Source organism: Maylandia zebra, linkage group LG5 (genome assembly GCF_041146795.1).
Source record: "Maylandia zebra isolate NMK-2024a linkage group LG5, Mzebra_GT3a, whole genome shotgun sequence".
Taxonomy (NCBI): Eukaryota; Metazoa; Chordata; class Actinopteri; order Cichliformes; family Cichlidae; genus Maylandia; species Maylandia zebra.
The window spans coordinates 20,599,429-20,620,075 of NC_135171.1; the positions used below are offsets into that span (position 1 = coordinate 20,599,429).

The 20,647-nt window shown below is 39.9% G+C and overlaps 1 protein-coding gene across 1 annotated transcript; it reads left to right on the forward strand.

Moving 5' to 3' along the window:
- Positions 1-637: 637 nt before the first annotated feature.
- On the forward strand, positions 638-19,266 carry c1ql4b (complement component 1, q subcomponent-like 4b). Its single transcript, XM_004544912.3, has 3 exons — positions 638-1,172; positions 1,934-3,073; positions 17,196-19,266. Exons 2-3 carry the CDS (start codon positions 2,534-2,536, stop codon positions 17,373-17,375), a joined length of 720 nt encoding a protein of 239 aa, XP_004544969.1. The 5' UTR covers positions 638-1,172; positions 1,934-2,533; the 3' UTR covers positions 17,376-19,266.
- The last annotated feature ends 1,381 nt before the right edge of the window (positions 19,267-20,647 follow it).

The following is a 20,647-nucleotide window of genomic DNA, read 5'->3' on the forward strand; positions in this document are numbered from 1 at the left end:
GAATGAGAGCTGACACAAGGATAGACCATGTCAGCAGGGAATCCCAGAATATTTAGAGTTTAAATATTCTGTCCAATCTGAGAATTAATTAACCGATGAATACTGTAAAATAAAGCAGAGAAGAATGGAAAGAAAGTGACCAGGACGAGATGGAGGAGGTGGGGGAGTTGTCAGCAGTGATACATCTTTCATCTCTAACAAGGTCTGAAAGCTACAAAAACACAGACATTGACAACAGACCCCGAGAACACCACTCTCCTCCTTTCATTTTATCTTTTCACTTCGCCTGCCTGCCTGTTGTGTTTCAGTCTCACATCTGTAGCCCACGTTTTTGTACTTAGACTTTAGTCTTTTCACACCTGCTGTTCTCCGTAAACACAACTCCACAAGTGTCTATACCTCTTAACGCCACCTGAAAATCTGTAAGGTTACAGTCAGGCAGAAAAAAAGAAAGACTATCACAGAATATCCAACAAATATGCTTTAAATCTACCAAGTAATATTGTAAAACCTTTGATTAAACCGTTAAACAGATGTAGTCATTTGATTTGTGAAAAGGTCACATGCTGGATAGGACGATGCTGGGTGTGTGTTTGTGTGTGTGGCTGGAGGTGTTAAGGAGGGAGGATGAGGGGGGGACGCAGTAGCGGGCAGATGCTGAAGAGAGAGAGAAGCAGGATATGGGAAAAAACAACAAGTGAGTGAACTGTTGCTCTGAAAATAAAGTCGCCGTGCGCCGGATTAATTCACGGCGAAAGTCTGCAAAAGTAAGCAGTCAGAATATGTAGTTTTCTCTTTGAAGGTGCGATCGACCACTTCGGCATCGCTTCCACTGCTCCCGCTGCCTTGAGCGTTTTTCTTTTCTTTTCTTTTCTTTTCTTTTTTAATTAAATGTTTTTTTTTTCTTTTCGGGCGGACGGTGCGGTCCCGCCAGCACGCAGGACTCCAGGATGACATGTTGTAAGTTGGTAGTATTACTATGACTCTGTTTCCGCCGAGCAGAGTTTGGACCGCAGCGCAACTTCAGCCGAAGCGCCAGTAGACGCGCCTCAGTCTTTCGCTCGGGTCCTGGACCAGCTTTCCTGCGGCGTTTCTGTCTGAACCCGTGGGATGAAAACCCACTGAAGACCGGGGTTTAAAAAAAAAAAGGAGCAAAGAAAGAAGACATCTGGGTGAGCTGATTATTGCAGTGTACTTTTATTTTTGCACTAGTTTATAAAAAACTTTCGGAATCGTTTTTACCCACCCTGGCCATATTGAAGCTTGGTCACTTCAATTTTAATTTAAATGAAAATACTAAAATAATTCATGCATTTATGCTGTTAGGTGAGCAAAGAGCTTGTGAACAATGCAGCAGGCCTGGAATAATATCAACATGTAGCTTTTGTGTCTGTTGTGTTAAACTAGTGTTAACCTGTTTGCTTTTATGAATAATACAAAATGTTTTAACATGAATTTTGAGGACCTGGACGTGATTAATACAAAAACAATCCACCTGTGTGGGTCACACTAGTTCCATTTTTTTTATAATTGTCAAGTACACCTTTAAATATGAAATTACTGCAATATGAAATGTTTCTTAAATGCCTTCCATATTTAACATTTAAATTATAAATATGTGTTATAAGGAGATCACATTTTCTTAGTCCTGTTATGATTAGGCTATATGTGTGTGTTCTTTTTCTTTTAGAGTGCAATGGATTCGCTGATTTTCTGTGATATATATATATATACCGGTATATATTTTTGCTTTACCTTTACCTCTAGAAAACTTAGATTCTTAGCCATTCTTATGAGCTGCAACAAATCTGTTGTTTGAGTGGAGGAATGGGTTTTTACGATAAATATAATGGAGCACCAGCAGTAAGGGAGATAGAAAAAAAGACCAGAAATTTAGCAGTTTCCTTGTTCTTCTCTTTTCATTCCTGGACAGACAAGTAAAGCGCCCTTCCCTCTATGTGGTGGGTGAGATGAACTCCAGTGGGAATACTGTAGACCCCACCTGACAGCTCTCTGCCTGAGCAACTGAAGGATTTTCACTGGAGCTTCTACAACCACAGAAGTGGATTCGTATAAAAAGCAGCTTGCCTAAAATCCAGCATCTCAGCGGTTTCACTCATTTTGAACCAAGTAATTTAGAATAGTTGTGTTATATGATGTATACCTTTAAAGATGATAAAATCCTGAAGACATAATGATCTAGGGGAAAGTGAAAAATAAAAAGGATACACGTGTACTGAAAGCCAAGTAATGGAAAACCCTAGATTCCAGTCTCCCCCTGACTTTTGATTTTTTTCTCTTCCTGTGTGATGCGTCAGTCTTTCCCAGTCCTTGAATAGCACTTTCTTTTGTGCGTCCCGCACAATCACATATTTCCCTGCTCCACCTTCTCAATTCAGTGGTTGCTTTCTACCCAGAGTTCAGCCTGGCCGGCACAACCATTCCAGCTAAAGGGGAGGAGGACTTCCTCACACTGGCAGCCTCACGGCTCAGCCGAAAGAAACGTGTCATTGGGGCTGGAGTCGGCGTGGCCATGGTTCTGGTCCTGCTGGTAGCCATTCCCCTATTGGTCCACACCACCAAGGGGGGGGGGTCCGGAGGAGGAGGCACGCACTATGAGATGCTGGGTAGCTGCAAGATGGTGTGTGACACTTTCACCCCCCCACAGGGAGAGCTGACAGCTGTCTCCCCTCAGCCCCCGGACTTCTCAAACCGCAGGGGCAAACAGGGGTTCAGAGGAAGCCCTGGACTTCCTGGTCCTCCAGGTCCTAAAGGCCCCCCTGGAGAGCCCGGTAAGCCCGGCCCACCTGGCCCACCAGGGCCTGGACCTGGTGGTTACGGCCCTTCCTTCTACAGCCCCAAAATTGCCTTCTACGCCGGCCTCCGGAAGCAACACGAAGGGAGTGAAATACTCAAATTTGACGATGTGGTGACCAATGTAGGGAACTACTATGAGCCGAGTACCGGCAAGTTCACCTGCCCTCTGCCAGGTATCTACTACTTCACCTACCATGTCCTGATGAGAGGAGGTGATGGGACGAGCATGTGGGCAGACCTGAAGAAAAATGGACAGGTGAGTGCGAGTTTAGGTGGGTTTGTGCTGCAGTGTTTCTGAACTGGACTGACCTCCCCTTGCAATCAAACCAACACACAAACATTAGTAAGAATCTTTTGCATCAGTGAGTTCAAATACAAGAGCAGTAAATATAAAAGTATATAACTAAATAACATGCTTAGATCAGAACTTCAGGTAACAGATGCAATTCACTAATTTAAGAAACATTTTGTCATATAGTTTAAATGCAGGAAGATGCTGTGTTATTTACTATTGAAGTGGACTTCATTGTGCTATGCAGGTGGTGACTGCCACTCAGATTTTGAACATGGTTAAAAAGAAATCCCCCAAAAGTGAATTCCAAACAATACTCCACTGAGAAAATCACAGTGAAGTTTTAGACAAATCAAATATAGAGAGAGATAATTAAGCTGAAATACACTAAAAATGTAAGAGACTTCAAGGACGCAAAAAAGAAGAGGAAAGGAGGTGGGAGTAAGAAATGGTTTAGAAGAAATTGTAGTTATTTGCACAACTTGCATGTGGAAAAAGAGAGAAAAAGAGGGAGAGAGAATGACAGCCAAGCGATCAAGAGGATAACAATCCTCTGCGTCTCGGTGGAGCAAAGCCAAAATGCAACAGCTGGCTACTGTCCTCTGAGAAACTCTGACTTTAACACTAATAAATAAACAAGTACAAAATGCCTGGAAAAAGCCTTGAATGCTTCCATCTGGAGAGCAGTGACAAGCTTGAAGTACTAAGCCCTCGCTCTGTTGAGGCGCTCTGATTCTGACATGTGTGCTACAGAACAGAAGAGTGATGTCCTGGGGATTACTGGAGAAGAAGAAGAAGAAGGGGGGGGGGGGGGGGAAGCATGCTTTGCATTGTTGCAAAGGTTTAATGGTAACACAGTTTGTCCACACAGATTACACGGTACATGAACTGACAACAATATGCTACTGAGCAGAGCATCACTGTGCTGGGCTGCTGTTCATTGGTACGCTTTATTAAATCTACATCTAAATCAGCAGGCTAAGAAGGATTTACCAGAAGAACACGGGCTAGTTTTTAATTTGAGAATCGCCACTGTGGAAACAGACAGATGCAGATTTAACACAAGGGTTAAATCTTATTCTTACTTCAATCAAACATTGCACATACGAATTATGTGTCTTAACTATTAGGACAAAATGATTTCTAGTTTTCATCAATACTGAAGCACCGACATCCCTGTAGGCCTCGTCAGCAGCCCTTGCCCAGTCTACTGTAAGTGCTTGTGGCAGATTGCTGTTGCTTTTTTATGACCTGAAGCTACCCCCAGGTCAACCACTGGGAGTCACTTGTCCAGCAGCAAGAAAACACATCTGACCTTGCTAGCTTTTCCACTATTGGCCGAAATTTAGCAGCAGCAACATCACGGAGGATGCTACAAGGAAACAAACCCAGGGTTACTGCAGTGGTGGACTAAAGCTATATTTACAAGTTGCCCATGTTCCCCAATGTCAGCTTCTTTTTTGGTAAGTGGGTTGTGTCACAAAGCTCTGAGACGTAGTGCAAAGTAGTTCAAGAAATAAAAAATTGGCGCACAAAAAAGTTTTTTTTACTGGAAATGTGCTTGTTGTAGCCTAACATTCTCTTTTTCTTACTGATTTTGAATGAAATATGTGGCATCCCCTGATTTTCTATTGCAATGTGTGTTGCAGATCTGAGGACAGATAATAGTCATAAATTAGTGCCACAGCGAGTTTGATTATTTATTATTATGCCTACATTTTATATTTTATTGTGACAAATTGATCATCACAGCCTGTGAAAGATTGATGCACTTTGAAAAAAAAAACTTATCCCAGCCCTGGAAACAGCATAGTATATCTTCCAAATGATTGTTTGCAGGAAAAAAGCACCTAATATTTAAAGTTGAAATGTTGGAAAACAATATTTGGTTCATTGGCTTGCATAACGACTGATATTGCTAACCAGTTATCATACTTTCCACCAAAACGACATAGTCTGCCCATATAATAAAAACAGTAAGTTAAAATGAATGTCTTATCTTATCTTATCTTACTTGCTGATGCTGTGTAAACGTACATTTGAGCTAACCATTACTTTCAAATTCAGACCTGTTTAGTCTGTTTCATGCTGCTTCCAGACATGTAGTATATTGAATATACATGTGACTGATCGAGTCCATAAAGAAAGCTTTTCCCAGTATTATTGATTTGACAGCATGTACCTAAGGTGCAGAGTAAAAAGGACAGACAGCTTAATGCCAGATATAATTGGGGGGGACCTGGTTTGTTGCAGCGTGCCTTCACAGACATTGTCATTCCTGTCTTTTCCTGCTATTAAATCTTTCATAGCTTTTAGATGAGATCTTCTCCCCTTCACCTGTGCCCCTCCTTTAGTCATGTGCTCGCGCACATACACACACATACACACGTGCACCTTGCACTTTTCCTGTCCACACTAGCTATTGACTCCTTCCCCATTAATTATCTTTTCCAACAACTAAATTATTAAACCCAATTCAGTGCTGATCTTGCCCTTTTCATTGCACCCGCCTTCCTTTTTTTTCTATTCTTCTGCTAATAGACAGGTGCTCATGAACCTTGGTGAAGCTGCTAGGTCAATGAGAAAACTTTAATACAGAAATTCTCTCTTGAGAGATAACCAAGACACTACTACACTACACTACACTACAACTATTGTGAATTTGTTGTTCTTCAAGGAAGATTTAATTCTGTTTCTTATAAGACATCAGTATTATTATATGAGAAATAAATGATCAATTAAAATATTCACAAAAAGAAGAAATATCCTTGTTTGTTTTAGATGAAAAGATAGATACCAATCTCTTTCCTGTACGCTCTTTCCTGAAACACAGATTTTCATATCACAAATTACTCTACCCAAAACTACAAATCTTAAGAGCACATTTCAAGGTCAGGCCAGTTTCAGCCAAATGGGTGATTTTCAACAGTTTTCTGTTGGCTAAGTGCTTTTAAAAACCAATGAAAACTAAAAGAACAGCATTTAAAGCCAATTCAGGGTAAAATAAGTAAAATATGGCAACAAAATAAACAAGGACACTATTAGATAAAATACAGACGCTCTTTCATACACTGAATGGAAGCATGACCAACAAAGGGTGTTTACTGCTACTGTGGACCATGTTAGTATGTCTCCAGATAGATAGAAGAAAGAATACGTGTGCGAATGAGCAGAAGACAGGTGGAAAGGTGAACCATGGAGTAGAGATAGTAAGGGGAAGATGAGTACCTATGGTCAACCATCCAAAGCAATGTACAGTGCATAGGAGAGGTGAGGAAGAGAGTGCAGCCAGGGTGGAGATGCTCGGAGATGAGTGTCAGGGCTGATTTGTGACTGAAGGATGGCAGCAAGAGTGAAAGGGGAGGTTTAGAAAATGGTAATGAGATGTACTTTGATGTATGGTTTTGAGATTGTGCAACTGACAGGAGGCCATCTGGAGGTGGCAGAGCTGAGGATCCTAAGATTTTCAATGGGAGTGACCACGATGGAAGGAGTAGAAATAAGTACATCAGAGGGAGGGGACGAGGGGTGGAGACAAAGTTCGAGGTTGCTGAAGATGCTTTGTGTAATGTTGAACTTAATTCCTGTTACTGAACAAGAATGGTTTAATAATCAGCTACTAGCAGCTCATGTGCTTATTAACCAAATCTTTAGTTAAACTTGAACTGGATCCAGACCTTTGAATCCATTCAATCCACTGAACTGACTCATTACCTAATCAGACTGTAAGTAAAAGATGGAGGTATTTGAAGTAAAAAGTGAGGCGCGAGGGGTAGCTCGGGCTGAGAAACTAACAGACATTGCACATCCACACGGTAGCGACTTGTACTACACTACAAGGTGTCCAATTCATAAATCATACACTGGTTTGTCACCTGTTGTTCTCTAAATGGGACCAGTATTTTCATGCTATAGTTAAAAAGACCTGAAACTAGAGATGAGATGATCATTGATCATAAACTCATTAAGAAAGTGTTTACTGAGGTTATAATTCAAATAAACAGTAGTGTATTGACTTCTATACAGCCTGACATGTTTTTTAGCCTGAAAATCTGTCCCCCCCCCTCGTCAGTTAAAAAGAACATAAGGTTAAGACTTTTTATTTAAGCTTTACTTTCCAGAGGCTACTTTCTTTAAACCAGCATTATTACTGAGTAATGAGTCAAAAAAGTGACTGAAGTGTTTTTACTTTGCTCGGCTCTATTTTTAAAGCCCATCAAAACCCATTTGTGGGTAAGGCCATGTATCACTGATGAATATACTTATCCATTTTTATTAAAGTGTGCTTCAGCTATAACCCCCTAACTTCAGCTATAATGAAGCTATAACATCATTAGGATCAGGCGTCCTATAGACACTCTGCACTTGCAATTTGTCTCTAGTCATTGTTTACAGAGCACAATACATTTGGCTAAAGTAGACATTTATACATTTTATTCAGATGTTTTGCAGATTTTTGTTTTTACTCTGTGCTAATTGAACACTTTTAAAAAAACAGATAAAATCTGATCTCACTGGCAGCTGGGTCCAGCTGCATCCTTGCTGTACTGAAGGGGGGAAAAAGCATTTCCTTTAAAGTCTGCCTTTAACATATTTCACAGCATGAGGTGACTTGTGTGCGTGCGTGTGTGTATGTGTGCACGCACTGGGCCTACGACAATCGTCAGACTGACGGGCACAGTGTTGATCCACTTCTTGTCAAAGGGAGCAGAGAACAAGACACATCCTGGGGAGAGATCACTGCAGAGCGAGACAGAACAGACGAGCGGGCTGACAGAGAGACAGAGATGGATGGATATTCGCAGGAGAATGGACAGAGGTTCTCTAAATTAAGACATGAGCTGAAGACTAACCACAAAGCAATGCAGTCAGCCAGACAGTATATGACAAAAAAATATCAGACGTGCGGCCGGTTCTTCATCTCAAACAATGGCTAATGAATTATGTAGCTGATAAGCTTACGCCACGTTTGCAGAGATTAAGCACTCAGTGCAAAGAATCTTCTTCCCTCGCTGCGTCCCATAACTCATCAAGAGATTGGTGTTGAGGTAGATGACCTTTTCAATGGATATATAATTCACCACCAATATGTTCTTTGCCCTTTCAGTGATGAGCATGGAGTGGGAGTATGAATATTTATAGCTGGTCCAATATGGTGGAATTAGGGTTGGTCAGTTGGTCAGTCTGTGGTTCTGATTGCATCTGTGTAGTTGTTGCGTTTCACTTTCTCAGACAACCTCGCTTTGGTAGTGCCACTGGTTGTATCTATGAGGCTGGTGGACAAACTGGGCCCTTATAAAGCTGAAGTGTGAGGCTGAGAAACTGATTAAAAGTTGTCCCTAACCTTTGGATTAAAAGATTAATGTTTCATTTCAGTTTCAAGCTTTTAAAGAAAGGTCTTGATTTAAAAAAACAAAACAATAAAAGCGAGGTTTTTCCTTATGCGTAAAGCACCAAAGATATTTTTGCAAATGCTTTTCAGTTTGAATCTCATAAACATCGCATGCCCCCAATACTTTTTTTAATTATTATTTTTTTAAATGTTCTTGAAACGCCCAGCTAAAGTGTGTCTATAATGAGGTCTGTGAGCTAACTTGTTAATTAAATAACACAGTTAAAAGTCATGATTATGACAAGCTTGGACTCAATTAGGAGAAAGATGAATTCGCCTCCAGTAGGTAGGTGTGATGCGGCTGCTGTGAGAAGAGGAAGCTGCTAATTACAGTGAGCCAGACAAGGTGTCAATATGAGGCTCATGTAGGACTTCATTAAGCACTTTTAATTTTATTTTATTTTGGCACACTGGCATGCTGTTTTCTTCCTCCTCCAACAGTTGTGCATGTCTTGATAGAATCATTAATAAACATTTTCTCCTGTGTTTTGAATTGCATTAGTGTCACAACGGCCCGACATTTTAATGGGGAACATTTTTCGATAAAGGATGAAAGTCCGTCTTTTCAGACAGATTTCTTGTAGAGCAAACTTAAAGAATTTGTCCTATATACCCTGCAGCTTTTCTTGCTTTTTTTCTCTTCTTCTTGTCTTGTCTTCTATGTATTTATGCACTTGTCGGTGTGCACGGCCATTATTTAACTATATGTTTCTTGTTGTAATGGCCGAGGCCATTATATTCCAAAGACTAAAAGGACATGGCTGGTTGTTACTGTGTTTGGCCGCGCCTTTGTTGTGCTTTCCTTTTGCCTCCCATTATATCATTATTCCTCCTCATCAAGGAAACTGTATTTTGTCTCTTTCATAAGCAGCAGTGTGCTACAGTGTTTCTGCTTTCATAACTAACAGGGACAATTCTGAAATGTCGCTGGGTTATTATCATTTTTAGAGGTTAGAGCAGAATTATCAGAATGGGCTAATCTGGGTTTGCATGGTGAATTAGTGTTTAGTTGTTTTCTATTTCTGAGTATAAGAGAGTTTTTTCCAGTTAATGCAAGATAGTAAACACTGGTTTTAAAAACAGAAAAAACATCAGCTCCCTCAGCTCTGGCATTAAATAATGCCAGAGCTGAGGGAGCTGATGTGCTTCAGGTAGACCATCAAGAGAACACATTTATATCCAATTAAGCTATCCCCTCTACTGTCAAAGGTTTCAGTCTAGAGCCAATTAGAGACTTTCTAATCAACATCTTGACACCTTGGGTCCTGAGTGTCATGGCGAAATATTAGCATTTTGTATGCCAATTAGTGTCTGAGTCTGCAGTGCAGGAGAGGGGTTACGCGTCGACCTGCATAATAGAAACAAGAAACCTCAGGCTGGTACACATGGGTGGAGGTTGAGAGAAAACAGACGCTTTTATGAAAAAAAAGGCCAATTCAATTGCCCTTCTTCTCTCTCCCTGTTCACCTTTAGAGGTCCCTCAGGTAAGTTTAAGAGACCCCGTCTCAATTGCTCGCTCTGCTCTGAGAGGTCTGTACATCACAGTGAATGAATCCTGTCAGTTTTATTACCAAAGGATCAAGGCACCACTGCGAAACAAAACAAAACCGAGAAAAAAATAACACACTACATGGACAGCGCACCTCCCAAACCTCATTTATAGCCCCCCTTCTCCTCTAAAACAGGCATGCTTGATCAGTTTGTTATCCAACATCCTCCCTCTCCATCACTCAAGGCCTCCCTCAACTTTGGCTTCCTTTACTCGCATCCTGTGCTCGGACTACTAAAGCGCACGCAGCTGCTTACTCGTCTGTGCGACCTAATCCAAATTTCTGCTCTCACACCCACCTTTTCATTACGCATACTTCTCTTCTCTTTGCCCCATGCCCTCCTTGCATCAATTTTCTCAGACATTTTATCAACGCCTCTATAAAAATGGTGAATGCGTTATGGCTAAATAAATGTGAAATACATGTGTCAGCCCTTAAAAAAATGTCACATGAATGAGTGGCACACAGCTGAAAATGTAGATTTTATTGAGCATTTAGGACTGTCGGTGAATTATTTCCATGCTGTCAGTTTCCTCACTCTCTCTCCTCCTACCACCGCTCTCTGGCTCTCTTTCCACATTTAATGTGGCCCCAATGAAAAGTGTAGGCAGTGTAATCTTCTCTATTGTCCCTTGGGTCTTCCTTCTTCCCAACAGCAGCAGATCACGTCAGAACAGCGTTGGGCCAACAGACAGAAATTCACTCCCTTGTCGCTATCAATCTCCTCCGCTGTTGACAATAATCCTGATCTGCCTTTGCTTCTTGTTTTCACTCCCAAAGCCCCAGTGCCTCCTGCCCACTTTAGGAAAACAAGGTTTCACTGTGATTGTTACTGACAGCTGAACCTGCAGACTCATCTGTGCCGGTTTCAGTGTCACAACACAATACGATCTTAGTATGGCCCGATGGGGGAAAAATAAAGCCCTTTTAGTGGTGGAATAAAAATTCAATATTCACATAACGAGGAGGGAAAATAACAATTCAATTAATGCAGCACATATCTACAAAGCTTGGACAGGGCAATATAAGCATGTGGCTATGGACTGTATGGAGACCAGTGGGTTAGATGAAGTGTTTTCTTCATACTTAGTTGTTATATTGGGAATACATGCATGTGGTTTGGCATTGCATGATTAAAAAAGCCAGGAAAAACATCATCTGCAACATAAGTTGTTTGAAAGATGCACAAATTACCTGTTCCGTGTGGATTAATGCACCCCAATACCATCACTGATGCTGGCTTTTAATCTATAATGAGCTGGGTGATCCTTCTCCTGTTTAGAATTTCACATTTTGAATGTTCAGTTTTTAAATTCACATCAATTTGATTTATTCCTACTTTTCTTTTCCAATGATTTACAGTCAGTGATGACACAGCATTAGTGAAATAGCAGCGACACACAAAGGTAGCCCAGGTAAAGTTTTTCCTGAAAATTTTAAGTAAATGTAGAACAGAAGTGAAAAACACCAACTAAAGTAATTTAAGACTGAAACTTTTCAAGAAATGCACGATATCGTCACATAAATTGAAATTGAACAATTTATTTCCCCCTGGGATGTTGTATCTGATGTTGAGCATTTTAACCAGCTCATAGCTCTTCTTTACAACCACGTAACCACATTGCTACTTTCCAGCCTGCTTTTCCTGTAATATAGAGCACAACTAGCAAGTACTCCAACAATCCTTGATGAAGTCATTTGTTTACTTTTGGGTAAAACATGATCAGCTCCTACTAACTCTGTTTTTAGGTATTTATTCATCACTGGATGCTAACACGCGACTCTTGCTGTCAGACATGTTTGGGTTTATGTTCATTGATTTTTCTAGGGAACATAAATGCATTGCATTGCTATATCATTAATATGGAGAAATCACACTTCTTTTAAATTGTGTAAATTATTGTGGATGTCATGATATGGCACAGACCCAGTTTTTCACTACATAATCCTGCATTTCTAATGCAGTGCCAGTTAACCTTGTTCTTTGCATACAGAGATTTCTCTGAATTGTCTGAATGTTTTAATGATGCAACATAAGAAAAAACCATTAAGAAATGCTTTTCTTTAATTGGTGAGCTGTTGTATTTGTCGACATTTCCTCACCATTTTTCTTCTAAAAGTGTCTTTGGGGTATTTTACTGAACCCCATTCATGTCTCCAATAAGTCTAATAAGTTGGTGTTTTACAGGCATTACAAAACTTTATCTTTTGTTTCCCTGTTGGGGACAGATGCAACTTTAGTGCCTGAAAGATTTTGTTCCTGACACAAAAATAAATGTTTTAAATAATTTTTTTGTTTAAATTAAGTAGAAATTCTAAAATTAAAAATTAAAACTTATATATGGAGAGTGAGAATTTTTTTTTAATGTGGAAGAATAAACATTCAATAAACTCCAGTTTTTAAAAAAAGTATTTTTTTTGCAATTCAGGTTTTACGAGTCACAGAGTAAAATAGGTCACACATTTCATCGTGTGATGTCAGAGTTCAACTTACACGCAGATACATTTGTTCGTTTGTTGTTATGAATGTAACATATAATTCGTGAAGCAGCTTATGTTCATCCATGAATTACTTCTACTGTCAATCGTATTAATATTGATAATATTTAAAAGGTCACACTCTTGTAAATATGTAGATAAAATGTACAAAGATGCAACTTGTCCACTAGTTTACTGTATATAGGAGGGGAAAGGGAGCCATGAATTAATCATAAACGTAGCACATTAAATGTCAGCATCTCCACTGTCTGAGTAGAGGCTAAGTAAACCTACGTGCCTCATAAAGAAGTCAACCATAAAAAGCCATAAATAACAGTGTGTCCTTTTGGTTAGCAAATATAATTAGCTGGTGTTCATTTAAAAGGCCATTCAATGAGGTGGTGTGAATATCACTGCTGCAACTTTTGTTGTGACCCTTAAATGCTGATTCAGGTAAACATTATTTTATTTCAAGCATGGTTTAGGTTTGCTTACGATAATATTGTCAATGTACATGCAGAGGTAAACTCACTTTACCTGTAATTTTACGCAGCAAAACAGTTTCCCCACTCCTGTTTGATGTGCTATTGGTCTGTCACTACCCTAAAAACAGTTCAGAGGGCTAGACGCTCCTACAGGGTCTAGACTTCAGGAGCAGGCCGCACCTTTTCCAGCACATCCCCTGCTCCTCCATTGAACATGTAGGTACATTTACATTTTCTCCGATCAGCCCTCCGGCCATAACAAGGTAAAGGTGCTTCAGTCTTTACTCATTGATCCAGTGGTGAAAAACTGAAGAAAACTGACCTTCACATGCACAGTTTTTATGAGACAATCCTTATTCCCTCCATTTTTGAGTGGTCATAATGTTTTCTGCTCACTGGTGTACTATACAGCAATCCTCACAGCAGCCGGCCAGCCTCTACCTCAGCTGACAGTATACTGTCAGGGGAATCTTGCTGTTCAACCATGTAGACAGATGTTGGATGTACAAGATGTAACAATCCCTCTACTGTAATATTTCTCCTAAACCTACTTGTTCTCCTCAGGGGAGACATTCAGTCCCTTCAGAGCAAAGCAGCCTAGCACTGTAAAGTAACAAAATGTCTTCCATTGTTCTTGTTCTTTCCTTAGCTGTTCACCTGAGATTCGCAAAACAAAAAAGGAGGAGATGTGAGGTTATCAAGATGCACAAAGAGGGCAGGGTGGCTTGTGAATGTGCCATATTGTATCCTGACCTCATGCTAGTATTTGGTGGGCCCGTTTGACCACTCTAGCCTATCTTGTGCTCCCACTTATTGTGATTGTATGGAGTTATTGAGGAGTTGGACCTATTAGGCGAGGAGCTGCCATAGCTGTCTGCCTACCAATTACTAGCCAGCAGCTATGTACAGCCTGCCCCGAGGTAAAGAGGGGTAGGGGATGTTGTAAGAGGTTGTGGGGGAAGGATATAAGTGGGGTTGGAGATGCTGGGTAGGGGTTCTCAGGAGACCTGCCACAGCAGCACGTCGTTAATCAATCCGATTTAGACTGGACAGGGACACACTTAGACGCTGCCCCCGCCAACACTGCCATGGCAGGGGAGAGAAAGCGTGTGCGTGACCTGCATCTTATTCCAGTATGCGGACACAAAAAGATGGATAGATGGGTCCAGAATGAAGAGAAAGGAATGGGGTGGCAAATGAGAGAGGGATGATGGAAGGGGCGTGAGGTGTGGAGGGAGAGACAACAATTAATGGAGTGATGTGAGTTGAATTAAAACAAAGGAAAGATATTGATTCATTTCTGTCCTAAGGAGGGGAGTAAAAATGTTCACCTTCTTTATGTGAAAGAAAACCCCACAGAGAGAAATGTATTTGATAAAATTGATGAAAGGGGCAAAATAAAAATGTTGGATGGAGGAGGAGAAAGGGGGAAGTTTAGTCTGATTTGATTTGTCTTTGTGATCACAAGAGATCAGTGAAGTTTGATGACTGGCGGAGATGATGGACCATATCCTTAGTCAGACTCACAGGAGGAGACAAGGATAGAGTTAGGGCGTCCTATTTGCATTCATTAATATGTATGCACATGTGCACTTTATTTTCCACTATTAAATGGATTGCCTGCTTGAATAGTTTGTTACCCAGCCAGTGATAGTGCAATTTATTATAAGGAGATTTGCTTACCGAGTGCGAAAACAACTCAGATTTTACCGAGAGCGGATGAAATAACAGGCACATTTAACAACCTCATAAATAAAGACGCTCCTTTGTCACCAGAAAAGCTGCTCAACTAAATCCTGGGATACTGGATTGGTCTTCGAGAATTAGGTACACAACATTAAGTCTGGTAATTGTGCTCCCTTCTGCAACATGTATGGGATCATTGCCATCGTGTAATATAAGGGCAGTGCTAAGTGGTTGCATATTAGTATGCATGTAAATATGTATCGTTAGATGTAATGACTTCTTCCTAAATGACTGGTCATATCATTACAGACAGAGCATCATGTGGATTGCATTTCCTTCTCCAATCACAAAGCTGTCCAGATGTTGATAGAAGAGTAAATAATGCCTCATCTGAGCAGATTTACTTTTTAAAATTGTGCAAGGCTCCATGGTTTGCAGCCTTCACACCGGATAATGTGTTAGCTCTGTATACCAGCAGTTAGTGGGTGGCAGAGTTTTGTCTTACAGGAGTGTTGATAAGATTGTTTAGTGATTCTGAGGCTGCAGTGTGCTGACGTTCAAATGTCCCTGGCTATGCCTTTTATTCATATCTGACGCCAAACAGGGACGACATTCTTCTTTTGAATGTTTTCATCAAAACATCGGACATTTTCATCATCTCGCTTGTCTTGAAATTATGGTTTTATCGCGTTTCCTTGAGTTAGTGTCTTAAAGCCGAGTGATAATTACTTTCAGTGCATTCAATTCGATTATATTTTATTTTTATAGTCCCAAATCAAGTAAGGTAAACACCCTAAAATAATAGAGTGAAAACCCAAACAATGAAGCCACCCCCTATGAGCAAGCACTTGGTGACAGTGGGAAGGAAAAACTCCCAACAGGAAGAAACCTTCAGCAGAACCGGGCTCAGAGACAAGAAGCTATCTATTGCATTAGGGCGAAGGTAAAGATAACGGGTGAGAGAGATGGGACAAAAATTTAAAGTTACAGCTCCTGTCATGCACCTTTAAGCCTCATGCAATACATATTTTGGTAAACTCTCAACACTGTCATCACTGATGACTCTGGGTTATTTATTTTGTTTGCTTGTTTTTTTAGCAGTACCAAGCAGCATTAGGGATTGATGAGTTGAGCTTTTAGCAAATAATAGTTTTAGTGGGTAGTGGAGATAGCTACTGGATGTGTAAATAGACAAGTTCACCACGTCCACTTGAAAGGTCACAATAAGCCAATGTGGTATTCACAGTTTGTCTACGACCCCTTTCTTGTGATGAGAGCAGCACTGTCCTCTGACACAAACTGTCAATGCATGACAAGCAAAGCCAAAAAAAAGGTAAATAAAACTGAAAGCTGTTTTCAGTTAATGATGCTGACATGGATGAGCAATAGCAAACACATATAGCAGTGATCAGAATGTGTGAACCTTCATTGTGTTTTCTGTGTTTGTGTGAAAAAATGAACTGATGTGTTCCTTGACACCTTTCTGCTAATCTCCCATCAAACTGTCCTCAGCAACAGGTGGATCAGGTGTGACAGCAACAATCCTCTGGAAAAAAAAAATAAAAAATTGATGGTGACTAAAAAAGCTGGTGGTCTGAGACGGAAGTGTGAGGCCAAAGATCACTGCACATCTCATTTATCTACCCAGTGGACAGGAAGGCATCAGCACTGATTACATTACACCACGATCACAGAGTGAAACAGGAAATAAAACAGCAGTAGTGAACAAACTGGTTGTAGGTGAGATAATGTGGTGAAAAAGATAAAAGTGTTAAAGGGAAAATGTAAAAAAAAATAGAGGAATTTCAGTTATTATCAACAACGAATTTAAATATAAATAAAAGTAAATGCGTTCTTAACATGTTGGATTAGATAACTGGACTGTATAACACATTTTTGACTAGTGTGAAGTCCATAGTTCTGTCATGCTGACTAGTTAATTAACATGTAGATGGCAGTGGTGAACATGTCTCCTCTGCAGGTGATAATTAGTGTTTGAAGGCTATAAGAGGAGACCTCCAATTAAAAAGAGAGATTTGTAGAAACTTGTAGGTGAGACTGGATACTGAAGATGAAATATTAAAAAATAGCCATTGAAAATCACATTTGGTGTCTATAAGTAGGTTTATGATTATATACATAAAAGCTGTTAGAAAAACAGAAAATATTTTTAACAGTAATTTTTTTATTTACACAAATGTTCAGGTAATGGATGTGCAGCATAGTTACATTTTAGCTAATACTGATCTTTAATTTCTCTGAAAAAAGCAGGTTGTGTCAGCATGAAAGAAGAGTTGCTGTTTCCTGCCTTGTTGAGAGTGCGTGCAGACCATTGTCGCCCACGAAAACATGATTCAGCCTCACCGCAGACAACAATATGTCTGCGAAACACACTCGTGACATCAAACGTCTGCTTTCCACGTGGCATTTCCTTCTTTAATGGTCTTTTTTCAATCTTGGCCGCCTATCAATTCCTTACTTGTGCTTTTTCGCAGGTGAGGGCCAGTGCAATCGCTCAAGACGCAGATCAGAACTACGACTATGCCTCCAACAGTGTTATCCTGCACCTGGACGTGGGGGATGAAGTGTGCGTGCAGCTGGACGGGGGCAAAGTTCACGGGGGAAACACCAACAAATACAGCACTTTCTCCGGCTTCCTCATCTACCCTGACTGACAATGTCCTCACATTCCTATACTCCCCCTCTGTAATCAAGCAAAAAGTTTCATCTCCTTTCTTCATCTAACACTGCCATAATGTAATTTGTCATTTAACTGCCCTTCAGTAAATGAAACATTGTAATAATATGACCACAGCTAATAGATAGAGCTTGAAGAGAATTTGTGTAAAAATGAGTATAATATTGTACATATTACCAGATAACATTTACTCAATATAATACACTTGTGTGATCACTATTATGTGCCATGTACAGTATGTGTAAGCATGGCTAAAACACAATTTAAATACATCTTTTTCATATGCACACGTTTGCCTGTACACACGCGAGTGTCCACGCGTTAAGTGAAATTTACTTGTCGTTCTGAGAGAGGATGATCGTCCCGGCCACCGCTCTGAAATCAACTGGAATGATATCTGAATGTAGATTGTCAACCGAAGTGTGCGGCCTTTCGCCTTTACCGTGAGATGGATTTTCAATACGGCCGTAGACGTCAAACAAGAAAAGTCATGAATATATTGATCAGAGCTTATATTAGAGCCAACTTTATGGTCATAAACCGGTGTGTTGTATGTCTGTGTTGATGCAGCATACACGCCTGTGCTTGCCCTTTATTTTGTGCTGAGGTGTAAAAGCATCATGTTACTAATGGTATGACTTGCACAGTCTCTGACTCCTGCAAGAGGGAGGAGGAGGAGGGCTTTTGAGATGTTGATAACAGACCTTTAACAAACCCAATATGTCAATACTGAGATTTAGCTTCGAGATTTATCCTGACACCACCTCATCATATCCTGCTAATGAGCTGAGGCTTCTTCTACAGCCTCACCTGTTGGGCGACACACAAATCTTTCCTCTTTAAATAGTGATAGTTTGGGAAAGATTTTTCCATATGAAGATCATGGGATGCAGTCGAATAGCTGAAGTAGTTAGTTTGACATGCTATCTGCCCACCTTAAATGTTGAGATTGATGGATTGTGTTAAAAGCCGGCTGTCATAGTGAGGTTTAGAATTGATATTATTTCTTTTTAGAGAGTCTCACATGAAGGCTTCCATAATGTTCTACCCACTTCTTCAGTCATGGCCACTAAATTCGATAGATTGTGTTTTTTCTATCTGCAGAAATGTTTTTTTTCGTGGCATGGCTCTGCCGAGAAATCAGTGTCTCCACCCTTCAACTCACATATGTGGAAAGCGTAAAGCAGGGAGAGCAGCAGGAAGACCCTCATACAGAACAGAGCAGGCATCAGTAACAACAGATAGGACACTGATGCATGACGGGATGAGAGGTGGGTGGCAAAGCGGCTTGCAGATGAGCAAGCTAAAGCAGCTTTTACAACACTATCAGTTGATGCTGACCGGCACCGAGATCAGCTGATGTGTCAGGACTGCAGCTGAGCTTGACTTCATGGCCTGCCTGAGCCAATGCTCTGCTGAAATTGTGCAATGGATTTAAAAAAAGAGAGAGCCTCCCTACCTCCTCACAGCAGGCCAATCACAAGAGTGAAGCGGTTGTAAATGTGTGATTGCAAGAAAAACAGTTTCCCAGTCTAGTTCCCAAAATGTGAAGCTTTTTTCTTTTTAATTTTAATGTGAATGTATCCATGTGAAAAATCTCTTGATGTTACTGCCATGTGCCATACCTATAGGTTCTCTGTGCCTTATACTATCAATTTATTTTTATTTTTTATGCATGAGATGGTTTTCCCTTGTTAAGCTAAGTGAAGAAGATGGTCCACGTCATGCAAATCGAAATCAGACACACTACTTATAAGAGGGATTGTCTTTACAATGTTAGTGCATACTCACTTAATGAAATGCACACGTTTATCTTTGTGTGTAACTGGATGTTACTGACCCTTGTAAATAAAAGGCCACAAAACTAAGACCAAGATGAATTCTGTATGGTGGGAATCAATAACAGAAGCATGACACGGTGTAATTGAAACTCTGCATCCACAAAAATTGTAATATTTCAATGGATCCGAATTTTCACGTTTAATTTTTTAACATTTTTTAATAATATACCTTGAACGTAAAACTCTTTTTAACACATTTGTTAGAGTTTAGTGCCGTGCAAGTAGAGGGCTTCACTTTAAAACGTGTGAAGGAGACGGTATTATTGAGGTAGCATGACCATACCCAGATATTTGGATGTGGATTATTCTTACTCTTATTAGTCTTGTGGTGAAATTGAAAAAAAAAAAACATCTTAATGTCGTATATTGTACACAGACATCCCCCATGTGTGGCTTCATTTAACCTCTGCGCCACAATGCATCCTACTGTGTGTGTTTTCTGGCGCTGCTACCTCTGTTCCCGAGCATTGCTCTTACTGTTCTTTGCGAGCTGAGACCATGAAATACAATTTAAAAAAAAGAAGATTCAGGATGATTTTACTGTCAGGCGGAACCAGTGCTTTCTTTATTGCTTTTATTCTGTCTTCTTTCCACAGGAAAACAAAGAAGCTGTTGCAGACCTGTTATGATAAAGTGTCTTTGAAGTTTTCAGGGTGTTTTTTATATGTTAAAAAAAAAAAAAATTTCCTTTTTTTTTTTTGCAGCACTGAGGTCTAACACATTCTTCAGGTTCAGTTATTTGCTCACATAATATTGCAACAGTTGCCTTGAGATGCACAACTCTCTCAAAATCCTGAACAACAATGTGTGTGTGTGTGTGTCCCTGCTTGACTGCATTATATGCAGAGGCTTTCTGTCTTGCACTTTTTGTATATAAATATGAAAAAGAAGAACAGCAAATCTATCTATCTATCTATCTATCTATCTATCTATCTATCTATCTATCTATCTATCTATCTATCTATCTATCTATCTATCTATCTATATATATATATTGTATATTTAAAAATATACAACCCTAACTCCAAAAAACTTGATATGCTCCTTTCTCAAGGCACAAAATAGAGAGAGGAGAATCTTTAAAACAAGCAAACTGGTTTCCTAATGCTTACTGGTATTTGCATCAATAATAATAATCTGTCTACACCTGTGTTTAAAATACAGCTTTGCAACTTTTTAAAATTACCTGTAAAACTAACTGCACCTATGAGCACTATTTAACTTTCTCTGTTTAGCAAATCTGCCCAGTGAAAAATATTAACTCATATTAGCAAAAGGCTGGAAAAGTAGGTGGTAATTAAAAAAAGTTAATTAGATTGGAGTAATAAAACTTATTAGTTCATCTGTTACATGATTGGGTATAAAAAGAACATTTTATAGTGGCACAGTTTCTCAGAAGAAAAAATAG

Excerpts from the sequence above, each read along its gene's own strand:
- c1ql4b (XM_004544912.3), top strand. The coding sequence starts at position 2,534 with ATGGTTCTGGTCCTGCTGGTAGCCATTCCCCTATTGGTCCACACCACC. Across the intron at positions 3,074-17,195 it reads ACCTGAAGAAAAATGGACAG|GTGAGGGCCAGTGCAATCGC; the intron begins GTGAGTGCGAGT and ends GCTTTTTCGCAG.